The 12,465-nt window shown below is 32.1% G+C and overlaps 1 protein-coding gene across 1 annotated transcript; it reads left to right on the plus strand.

The window, feature by feature from the left end:
• Nucleotides 1–630: 630 nt before the first annotated feature.
• Nucleotides 631–12,078, plus strand: pasi1 (septate junction component pasiflora 1). Its single transcript, XM_089640429.1, has 6 exons — nt 631–779; nt 2,689–2,906; nt 4,613–4,680; nt 5,134–5,253; nt 5,959–6,009; nt 8,042–12,078. The coding sequence occupies exons 2-6, from the start codon at nt 2,720–2,722 to the stop codon at nt 8,123–8,125; spliced, it is 510 nt and encodes a 169-aa protein (XP_089496555.1). The 5' UTR covers nt 631–779; nt 2,689–2,719; the 3' UTR covers nt 8,126–12,078.
• Nucleotides 12,079–12,465: the final 387 nt, after the last annotated feature.

Raw genomic sequence — 12,465 nt, forward strand, 5'->3', positions numbered from 1 at the left:
ATGATTACAATGCAAAACAACGTTTTAGTAATATTCCCACACGCCTGGAAATACGTAGGTAAATAAATTATTGTAACTTGTCCGCGCGCTCGAATTCTCGAATGTCCACCACCTCACGTAGCCGTTTCTGCATTTCTGGTATGAACCAGAATTCGCGCCAACAACGACCAAGCATTGGCGCCAACCGCCAGGGAATTGTTTACCTGTGAAGTTAGTTGGGTGTGGCACTGCAATGAAAATCGCTTGCGAACAAACAATATTATTAATACAGAAAGAAACTATTTTATTAAATGCAATATTATAAAAGTAGCGATTCTACCGACTAGAAACGTAACTACTATACTTTAAAGTAAATATTATAAATTTTCTATGATTATTTGTATAGTTCACATTCATTCCGCGAGGTGCGTATTCAAAAATCTTGCGCTTTGGAATATAAAATTGGTTTTAGCTTCCTTATTTGTGATTTAAAGTGTTTATCTGTAATTAATCGTACATGATTGCAAATACGTGAATATGTCAAATATGAATTAAATGTCACCTTAAATCGTGTAATAAAATATAACAACTGGTTAAAACACCTTTCCATCCCGTGAATGTTATATTTAAATAATTCAGAGTTATTTTTGCGATTGTCAAGTTGGTAATTGTTATGATGACGACTCGTGGGTTGGGATTTTGAGAGACTTGTGTTGGTTATTATTTTGTATGTGCTAACGTGAGTTTGTAAAAGTGGGTGTGCCGTTTTGTTAGGATAATAACAAATTAATTTGTACTCTGTAAGTAAATCCTTTAAGCCCTTTATCCTATATTTAATTAAAGTGTTTTAATCAACACATTCAGCGAACCGAAATGAGAGATGTAAAAATCAACCTCAATAATTTCATAAAGGTGAAATCACCTGGACTGAAATTCCTCAGGTGTGATACACTTACAATGGATTATTTCGTAATAATAAGTAAAGAGTGTAAAATTTATTATTTGGTTTATATTGTTTTCTTCATTCATATTTGTTTAATTTTGGTATCCACAGAAAATAATATGACGATTCCTGGCATGACACATAACTAGTTTGTCACTGCTCTGGACTTCGTTATATCAATATTATTTTCTTCTATATTAAATCTTCACATATTATATTAAATAAATACCAGCTTTTGATATTTGGTTGACATCGCGTTATAAAGTGATTATTTTTCTCATTTCATTCTCAAATCGTGTCATTTACAAATTCAAAAATTTAATTGTAGAAAATTATGATTGTAAATATGTAAAATGTTTGGTTATCTGTTGTTATTCCAGTCTTCGTAAATCAACTGTCATAAAATAAACACGCTAATCAAAATGAGAGCACATATGCTTTTACCATACCGTATTATTGAATAAAATATTCTAAACTGCTTATGTAAACAAAGTTATCGAGAGTTTATTTATTCTATATTATATTCTATTTTGGGTTCTTGCATGTTGTATGTTTTGCTGATTTAAAACCGAGAACTGTTAAAAATGCCGTTTATAATATTTATTTATATTAAGAGTAGGTAGCTACTCGGTTCGATAATTATTTTTAAGGCAGGAAATGTAAAATTTTGTTTTGTTCCCAAATTGGGGGTGGGTCAATCCGCACCAAATCATCCAGGCCATGTCACCCACCATCTCAGATTTTGATGAAACTTTAAATTTTTAATCCTTCCATATAGATAAGAAAATATACCAAATTTTACCTTCCTACCTCAACTCGTTTTTTTTTTATGGGCAGTTGAAGTTTGGGCAAAATAAGCGTTTTTACATATTCCGAGCACTCCGGAAACGTTTCTACACTGTGAAGCACACAAAATACCAGGAGTTTTATTTTTTTAGGTTGTACTATGTTTATTGTAGATAAGAATAAAAAAAAAATTACAAAAAGTTTGAAAAAAGTTTAAAATGGATTTTATTTATTGAAGCAAGTAAAATGCCATGAATTTTATTTTTGTATGTGATTCTATGCTATTTGTAGATATGAATAAAAAAAAAAATTACTTCATTAACACTGTACCTTCCCGAGATATTGCTTTTTTGTAAAGTACCTTTTCCGTCCCAAAAATTACTTAAAAAATTACTTTTGGTAATTTTTTAAAGTCAAGTAGATAAATGTAAAGGGTTTATTTATTTTTTTCTGCAATCAGCATAGTTTTCTTGATAATATTGAAAATTTTCATTGCATTTGCACTATAAATGACAAAGATACAATTTTTTTTCATTGAAGGTACAAGCTCTTCCGGAGTGCTCGGAATATGTAAAAACGCTTATTTTGCCCAAACTTCAACTGCCCATAAAAAAAAACGAGTTGAGGTAGGAAGGTAAAATTTGGTATATTTTCTTATCTATATGGAAGGATTAAAAATTTAAAGTTTCATCAAAATCTGAGATGGTGGGTGACAAATCCAAAATTTTCTGGATGATTTGATGCGGATTGACCCGGGTACAATACTTCTACTGGATCCAAGAAATTGGAACTCTTTTCCAATCATCACATGAAAAGGTGAAAATATATCTAATTCTTATATCAAAACTGCACTCTTAACAGTTTCATAGGTTTCTAACCATCGACCGAAAAAACCCTTAAAGTGTGGCTTCTTCCTGCTTCCATAATTTTTTCATAATTTAATTTAAATTCAAGTTTACTAATAATTTCTTTTTTTTTAGCTTGACAATCCAGTAAACCACAACTTCCAAAATGCCTGTACTCCAATCGTGCTGGTCTCCTTGCATCTGGTCCGACAGCGTGAAGGTGGGCAGCAAAGCCGTGGCCGTCTACATCGGAGCCATGAGCATAGTCCTCATCACCCTTGTTTGTTACATGCTCGCGGGCGGAGACTCCACGCAGCTGTACAGTCCGCTATTTGAGTCTGATGTCAGAGGATGTGAGTACAGATTTTACAGATTGAATTGTTTAGATCTTTTAATCTTAAATATATAACTTAAAATCTCTTATCTGTGTGTCTCACTAAAAACTGCCAATCGGTGAGCTCTGGCATTGTGAAATTTTGTTATTTATTCTGTCTGGAATTTCTAGATTAACTCAACTAATTTCAGTTTTCAGAGTCATTTCAATCATGTTGTCAGAGCCCGCCGGTAGAGTTTATGTTGCTACAAAATAATTTTTTTGCTTTATACAGGGTGTAACAGCACATACCCAAAGGAATTTAACCAGCGATTTCTGAGCATATTTGGAGTAAAAAAATTTATAAATCGTTTTTTACAATTAAAACAATAAAATATATTTTTTCCTTAACATGTAATTGTAATTGAAAAAACAATATCATCGAACAGCAAAATGACATCTAGGTTTTTTACTCCAAATGTGCTCAGGAATCGCTTGTTAAAATCCTAGGGGTACCTGCTGTTACACCCTGTATAGTCATCCCAGAGAGTGGTTGCACTTATGTCATCAACAATCGTCTTCTTCCTTCTAAGATGAAAATGAAAAAGACCGAAGTTTCTAGTACGACGACATCATGTATGACCTCTCTCTGAAACTAATTCAGTTAAATTCTTTTGCACTTGATTGTTTCGTAACAATTTATTGGACAATTGTGTTGGAATCCCATATAACCTCACCTCTGATAGATACTTTTTAACAGTTGAATTGGTTTTAATTAAATTTTTAACAATTGATATAACCTCACCTGCCTATATTTAAGATGTACATACAAATAAAGAAAATTAAAAAGATTTTTTTTACTTTTCGTTTAAATTGTTTATGATATGAATAATAAGGATGGGTTGCGTCACAGAACTAGAACAATTCAGCAAATTTCAAAGTTAAAATTCAAATTCTGTAAATGTTCCGTTATTATTTCAGTTTTAGAAAACAACTGACATAGTAACAGAACTTGAAAAACTGCTTTACAGAACTTGAAAATTAACTTCCAAATTAGACGAATTGTTAAATTTCTGTGAAACAATCCGTCCTGAGTACCTACTTGCGTTCAACTGTTTTCTCATTATCTAATATAAACATTGATAAATGCAATCAATGAACTTAAACTAAACTAATCTTAATACTGCTTGGCCTTTAATGTCATGCAATCTATGAATCATCAACAACAATCTAATAATGGACAAAGAAACCAATTACATACATATTTACTAAGTGCTAATGCATTCACGTTTCCTATGTTCATTCATTAACTCTCCTTATAATTGTAGCATGCAATTATTTTTAATTGTTTTTTCACTATTGCATAGCATTTCAATCAATCTTTTAATAGCAATAACAGGCGGAAGAACGAGAAATGAGGTTTCTTCATATGCTGACACCAGATAAATTTGTATAAACTGAAACTTGAGGTGCAGCGCTGATAACTTTGTATACCCAATGGGCCTGGAATCAATTTAATGGAGTACCTGACTGACTGATGCTAACCTATAGATGACCAAAATCTGGCTTGAAGACTTTTCTGATGGAAATATCGCGAAAACTCACACATTCGTCAAACCGTCTGATAAGCTGTTGAAATCAAATCATCATCCGTATGTCCGAAGTTGTGTTTTATTATATTTTTAGTTTTTTGTTTTTGTTTTATTGAATTTACATGTTTTTGATTATTTTTATTTATTTTTTTAGCCATGCAAGTTGTTGGAGCGTTGCTAATCTTCTACCTGATCTGTTTATTTATATCATGCATCCTTTTGGTAAGTTCACCATCCGATACCTTCGCGATTACTATTGTTTTTTGTATATAATGTTGAAAATACATAACTCTCTCAGAAATCCACCGCTCAATTATCCAACAACTACTATAATCTGCAGTTATTGTTACTAGCTGAAAGCACAAAATCAAGCCGTATATCGCTGGTATTCATTGTCGAATTCAGTAGTCAAGCTTTGTATTCCGACAAGTTGGGTAATCTTATTCTTTTTTACACACTCAGTTTCTATACTGCCATTTTGCTTTCTCTTACAAGTCAAGAATATGTGGAAAGGTATCGAGAAATGTACGTGGTCTTATGTGAGGACTGCCGTGCTTTCCGACGTACTTCTTTTGGCTAGTAATGGTTTAAAGAAATTTTTTCTCCAGTCCCTTGGAAAATTGTTTTTAATGTATTATGTGCCTACCTAAAAATTTCCTGTTATTTATATTCCAGGTTGCGGGAATAAACAAGATGAACCGAGGCATGATGATTCCGTGGCTAGCGTTGATGGCCATTGTTGTCTTGTTCCAACTGGTATTTGGACTGTGGCTTCTCGGAGGATATTATATTTATGTGAGTTATGCTTCTACATTGCCAGTTTCCAAAAAACCTGTTTACCAACTTGGAATTTTTCTTTTGATTTTATATAATATGTACTTAATGAAATTGTTTCCAAATTTTTTTATGAGTTAACTCCGACAGTGTTAACTATATAACGTTAACCATGTTAACCATACTATTGTAGTGGTACGCCACTACTTGTGTCAGACAGTGTCAAGTACTACTTAGTGCACAGTGGCAAGCGATAAGATACCTAGGCCGTCATAGAACATACTGGAAATTTCGGCCGTTGCTCAGCGTTACGGGTGGCAATGTTTGTAGCCATAGCAACTAGAATGTTCGGGAACGTTCTTAGGTGCAACTTGAATCGTATTGGCACCTTATATATAAGCGACAGCGGGAAGGTACTCAGTTAGTCTACTACGCGCTACGTTTTAAAGCGTTAATCAAAATAACTTACTCCTTTCGCGCTGCGATTACTTAAATAATCCTTGCTGTAATAAATCTTTATAAAATATTACATGTTTTACTTTCAACACTGAACACATCTTCAACGAAAGACATTCATTCTTCAAAGACATCTGAAGTTAATGTTTTGTGTTGAACGATGGCAATAAAAAACTAAAAAAGGGAAACAAATTATGCATTTTGACATGCATTTCCTGGTGCTTAGTAAACGTACATACCTTATAATAATGCTTATTTTGTGTTTTTCAGTTGGATTCTGTGTACGCAGCACTAGTGAATTGGATATGGATGGCCTACAATGTAAGATTTTTTCTTCTATTATTGTCACTGAAACAATGTGTACTCAATTCCATAATAAACAATTGTATGTATAGTTGATGTTTTGATAAAAAACACACGACGTTATTTCTAAAGTAAACATAACCAACTGAACAATCAACTAAAAAAAAACAACATAACAAAAAATATTAATTTATTGTTTTTTAATGTTTTGCATGTTCGTGGTAGTAGTTATAAATACAGTAGAACCTCGTTAATTCGAAATCCAGCGGACATCAAAAATCAAATTTCGAATTAACGAATTCCCACGTAATTCGAAATTTTATGAAAAACAAAAAAAAAAAAACGCCGAAATACGATTTTCTCGGCCGCCTCTTCAAATCCGTGTGGTATTTTAGTTGTAAATTCGTATTAATACCAATTATTTCTTTATTTTCGCGGTCGATTACCGTAGCGGCCGGCCCTGTAAATTCAGATATTCGCAATAAATTCGTAAAAATGCTATATATTTACGCGTAAATCGAGATTTCGCTGCCGATTTCGGTCGCGGCCTACCCTTTAAATTGAGATATTCGTAAAAATACGATATATTTCCGCGTAAATCGAGATTTCGCGGTAATTTTCTGTCGCGGCCGGCCCTTTATTTCAAATATCTAAATTTGAATTCGTAAAAATACGATATATTTCCGCGTAAAACGAGGATTCGCGGCCGTATTCCGTCGCAGCCGGCTCTTCAAATTCAGATATTCGAAATAAATTCATAAAAATGCTATATATTTACGCGTAAATCGAGATTTCGCTGCCGATTTTGGTCGCGGCCTACCCTTTAAATTGAGATATTCGTAAAAATACGATATATTTCCGCGTAAATCAAGATTTCGCGGTAATTTTCTGTCGCGGCCGGCCCTTTATTTCAAATATCTGAATTTGAATTCGTAAAAATACGATATATTTCCGCGTAAATCGAATTTTGTCGGCAGTTTTTCGTCGCGGTCGGCCTTTTAAGTTCAGATATTTGAAGTAAATTCGTAAAAATATGTCATATTTCGGCATGGATCGAAAATTTTCGGCCGATTTCCGTCGCACCGTATTTTTTCAACGCGGATATTCGAAGTAAAGTTAGTAAAAATACGATATATTTACGCGTAAATCGAAATTACGCGGCCGAGTTTCGTCGTGGCCGACCCTTTAAATGCAGATATTTGGCGTAAACTCGTAAAACTACTACATATATCCGCGTAAAATGTATTTTCTCGGCCCTTTAAACTCGGATATACGAAATAAATTTGAAAAAATATGACATTCCAGTGTAAATCGATTCAGATTTACAAAATAATAATACTAATTAGGACGATGTATAACCACGTAAAAATACATTTTTCGGCGTTTTACCGCCACGGCTGACTTTTAGATTCAGATTTACGAAATATTATGATTTATTTTCGCAAAAATCAAATTTTTTCGAATTACACGAACAAATTTTCGTGCGCGGACAAAAATAAATTTCGAATTACGAATTAACGAATTTCGAATTAAAAAAAATTTTGTATGAAAAAATTTTTCAGCGGAAATTTTTTTGCGAAAATTTCGAATTACGCGTTTTTTCGAATTATCGGGGTTCGAATTAACGGGGTTCTACTGTATAGACTATTTTGTTCAGTTGTTATATTATGTTATTATACTAGCTGTACCCCTCCACCATTGTTGTGGCTCAGTCTCTCTGTGCAGATAGAGAAACAATAACGCGTGTTGCTTCTACGTCCAACAGATGGCGCTGTTTAAATAAAAGCATGTTTTTACCTGTCACAGGTGAAATCTATATAATTTAGGTATATAAAAACACATGTGTATTCTAATGCAATATTGTGTCAAAATTTCAATGCAATCGGTGAAGAAGTTTTGGAGATTTAAGATTTTGAACAAATAACATTTACATAGATATTCTCATTGTCTCATTGTCTCAATGGCTCTAGACAGTCAGGACTCTTGTGATTTATGGTGCTAATCATTTCTATTGTGAATAATTGATAATGTTGAATTTTCTTCTTTACAGTTGTACTGCTGGTTGTGTGTCTATTCACAGTATCAGATAATTGAGGAGATGCAATCACCCAACATTGAGCTGCTCTGGCCGTGAAGTGAACAATTCTATTACCGAAAGGAATTTAATATAAGGCTGAAACGGGAATCTCTAATAATAATCTTTTCGATTCGTTATTCACTGACATTGTTTTGATGTGACTTACTATTCAAGAAGATCGCCTACTCATTTTGTTGGGATTTTTGTTTTCCATGTCACCGCTATGTTAAGATTTTTGATTCCGAGTTGTGGCGGTGATGATGATTTGAGTTATTTGTTTGAATTTTAATTTTATTTCAGTGAATAATCTATTGATTCTTAATATTTAGACATCGTTGACGAATAAATAATAAAATTGAAACACCGCATCCAAAAGTGACTTTTGATTAATTATTTTTTTTAATTACCGTCAACTTCTTTTTTCGTGCAAATAACAATTTAATAAGATTCTAGTAAAATACTGTTTTAGGTTTTAGTATTTTTTTAATCATCAAAAGCCAAATGAAACAACAATAGCCATTTCAACCAAACCTTTCTCTTTTCCTTCCTTCGGCATCACAACATTCTCTCCAAACTGATCCAGTTGGATCACATAAAAAATGTATCTGAAACACGAATTTAAAAATAATTGAAAGATTCCATTGTAATGGCTTTAAGGGTATATTTAAAAGAATTCATAATCTGCTGTTTCATAGATGGCGTTTTAGGAAAAGAAACTTTGCAAGTTATGCTTTAAAATATTAATATATAGCCGTCTGCAAAAGAGCAGTTAATGAATCCTAAGTATACCCTCAACTATGTTGAGTGGCTAGATCTGAACAGTCAGTTTATCTTAACCTCCTGATCTTCATTGCATGCTCCAATGTTATCTTTTTATATAATTTTTTTGCATTTGTTTATTGTTTATTCGTTAACGATATTTTAAAAATTTAACGCAATATTTTTTTATCGCTTTGACTAATATTATATTTACGTTCTGTCCCCTTTACAATTTATATGTGCAATTTTTACTAATTGAATCCCTGAATGAATGAAGTAACATTTAAAAAAAAAACAATTATCCGTCCAAAACGAGTTAAATGAACTCTTTGTTGTTTTATTTTCAATGTTATAATTTTTATGTGTAGTTTTTAAATCTCTTCTATTATGTTTTGAAATTGTAATTGCATAAGATATTGTACTTTTTAGGGTTTGATATTGTATCATGTCGTATCTCTGTAATACTGAAAACAAAATCAGAATCTCATTATTAAAATTACACCAAGTAATAAAATATTTTCTAGCATAAAGCATTGGTTTCTATATAAATTTGTAAGAAGCATTCCGAAGGTGTAACATTTTGCCTATGTAACTTTAAATAATGATATTATTATATAACATATTAAATAGAAAATTCACAATCACAGAATGCCTTTAAACTTATACACTTCCTTTTATAGTACTGTATTGTTAAATCTAGTTAATTATATTTTTAAGTTATATAATATTAATATAGGCTTTTTAATTTTAACTATTATAAATAAATGCCACAAAAAATGCACATCACCATCGCTAACATTTTTTTTTTGGGGTTCAATCGTATATAATATAAAAAACAAATAGTTCACACCTTAATTTTCAAGAGGTTGTCAACCTTTTACCTTTGCATTTACTTACATAAAACTAATAATTAGTTTCATAAACACAATTTTCCTATACACCTTGCCTCATTCCATTACCGAAAGTGCATGTATTGTCAAAATATATTGCCAATTAGTTTTATCTTATTATTATGTGTAGTTACCACCCAAAAGAAACTTATCTTAGGTTGATATGCACTGACAAAGTGTTGTAGCGAAATGTAAAAAAAACAATGTTAAATTTTCTGTTTGAATTTGCATTCCACGCTTGCATCCTTAGCCTCCTTTGATGCTTTTAGTTAATATTATAATATAAAGATTTATTTAGTATCATCGCATGTCTGATATTGTTCTTCCACCACAAAAACAAACAATATTTACTGTTAATTAGGTTGCGAATTAAATCATAAAAATGTCTAACTTGAGTCATAAAACTGACAAACCTTGTTTCTGAAATTTTATTATGACCCTGTTCCATATTAATGTTTTTTTTCTTGTTCTTCAAACCATCAATTAAAATTTAAGGATGAGTTATTTCACAGAATTTGAACAATTCATCGATTTTAAGTGTTTATGACGGGTTGGTTCACAGAATTTGAACAATTCATCAAATTTCACAGTTAATTTGCATGTTCTGTGAAAGTACTATTCAAGTTCTGTTATTGTATCATAATAGGCCAGTTTCTTCATAGAACTGAAATAATAACAGAACTTGAAAATTTACTTCGAAATTTGAAGATTTGTTCAAATTCTGTGAAACAACTCGTCCTTAGGACGGGTTGTTTCGGAGGATTTGGACAATTCATCAAATTTCAATGTTGATTTCCTTTTTTTTATAAGACCTATTCAAGTTCTGTTATTATATCAGCATAGTGTAGTTGCTTGACAGAACTGAAATAAAAGCAAAACTTGAAAAAATCTTTCACAGAACCTGAAAATTAACTTTGTAATTTGAATAATTGTTCAAATTCTCCGAAACAACCCGTCCTTAGGACGGTTTGTTTCGCAGAACTTGAACAATTCTTCAAATTTAATTTTCAAGTTCTGTGAAAGATATTTTTAAGATCTGTTTTTATTTCAGTTCTGTCAAGCAACTAGCCTATAATGATATAATAACAGAATTTGAACAGGACTTTCACAGAACCCGTAAATGAACGTTGAAATTTGATGAATTGTTCAAATTCTCCGAAACAACCCGTCCTTAGTGTTTTTTTTCTGACGCACAATTTTTAAAATTTAATGTCTAATTTTTCATTGTATGAACTTAATTTTTACTCTACAATTCTACCACAATGAGGCTCTTTTTCCACAGGGATACGCAAATATCCGATATGATGATTCAATTATCTTGACAACCACCGCCATACATCTGCACCGAGGTTCACACACAGGCATACGTTGCCGAAATTTTGTAAACAACTTTGTAACAATGCATGCGCTTTAGATCAATACCTACTAGGAACGAAACAGTCAACAAAGAACGACCGAATACAAAAATGACAGCTACAGCAACTGTTTGGTTGTTAGTGGGTTATAAAAGCCTTCTAGTTTTGATGTTTCAAGAATTCAGTAATGATTGGTGGCGATGCTGGCTCGTGATGCATACGGTCTGTACGCGACAAGTTGTTTGTGACGTACACAATATGAGTATTGGATACTTGCATATCCCTGTGGAAGATTTGCTTAAGTCATGCATTTTTGTAACTAAGACTAGATCGTTTTTACATTAAGACATGGATAACTAGACCATGGCAAAATAGATAAATTACGTTGCCATGTACGTTACAATTTTGCCTTTCAACTCGTGGTTCGGACTTGGTAGGTGTGAAATTTAAAAGTATGAATGCTAGTAATATCATTCCACGTTCCGTGGAGGTAGACAGAGTGGATTTTAATGCCACTTTATTCCATACATCTGAAACAGCGTTTATTTCAGTTATTTTGAATTATGTTATAAAAATGTTCGATCGAATATCAATCTCCGTCCAGAACTGACTGATATTTTTCGATACTGACTAAAGTCAGTACTGTTTAATATGTAAATAGCGATTTACTCTAGAAATAAACCTCATTATTATTTACATGTGGATTAAATGTTTATTCTGTGCGTGTAACGAAAACTACAGTTATTGGTACCTTTTTTAATGTGTTTTATGAAAAATAACGTTTCGAAATTAAAAGTTAAAAAAAATAAATTACATTCATAATGTAAAAAATTCAAAGCACGTTTGTATTTTTATTTTCTGGGAAAATGTAATGTGATTTTTGTGTTCATAATATGCAGTACAACTTACCAAAATAAAAAATACTTATGGAACATACATTTGTTACATTATTTAAAAAAATATATAATATGTGTTCATAACAATGTCTTCTGTATGAATGTTCTTGTTTGGTAAGTGTGATCTTTGTTTTTGTTGTGCATGATAAGATTTTCTACTGATTTTGTACAAAATGTATTTTTATAAGATATTTAAAATAAATATTTGTAAAACAATTTATGTGTTGTAATTTTCTTACCCTGTAACTAACGAATTAATACTTTCTTCCAGAACAACCATAGCCCGCGGGGGAATAATTTCTTTTCGGACCTATGGCGTCTATGGACATGTTGTGTGGAGTCTTTTTTGAGGAAGAGAAGAAGTGAACCTGAGTTTTGGAAGAGATCCGTGTAGTAGGAGGGAATTCAGAGGCTGGCGAATCTTTCCACAGCAAAGCTGTTGAACGCAAGAATGAATTGTAGAAGCTACTCAGTCTCATGTGCGAATGATGTACAGA

The sequence above is a fragment of the Hesperophylax consimilis genome, chromosome 15 (genome assembly GCF_061612785.1).
Source record: "Hesperophylax consimilis isolate HC1 chromosome 15, BYU_Hcon_1.0, whole genome shotgun sequence".
NCBI classification, from domain to species: Eukaryota; Metazoa; Arthropoda; class Insecta; order Trichoptera; family Limnephilidae; genus Hesperophylax; species Hesperophylax consimilis.

Coding starts and splice junctions, on each gene's coding strand:
- pasi1 (XM_089640429.1), top strand. CDS start 2,720: ATGCCTGTACTCCAATCGTGCTGGTCTCCTTGCATCTGGTCCGACAGC. Junction 2,907..4,612: donor TGAGTCTGATGTCAGAGGAT/GTGAGTACAGAT, acceptor TTATTTTTTTAG/CCATGCAAGTTGTTGGAGCG. Junction 6,010..8,041: donor GGATATGGATGGCCTACAAT/GTAAGATTTTTT, acceptor TCTTCTTTACAG/TTGTACTGCTGGTTGTGTGT.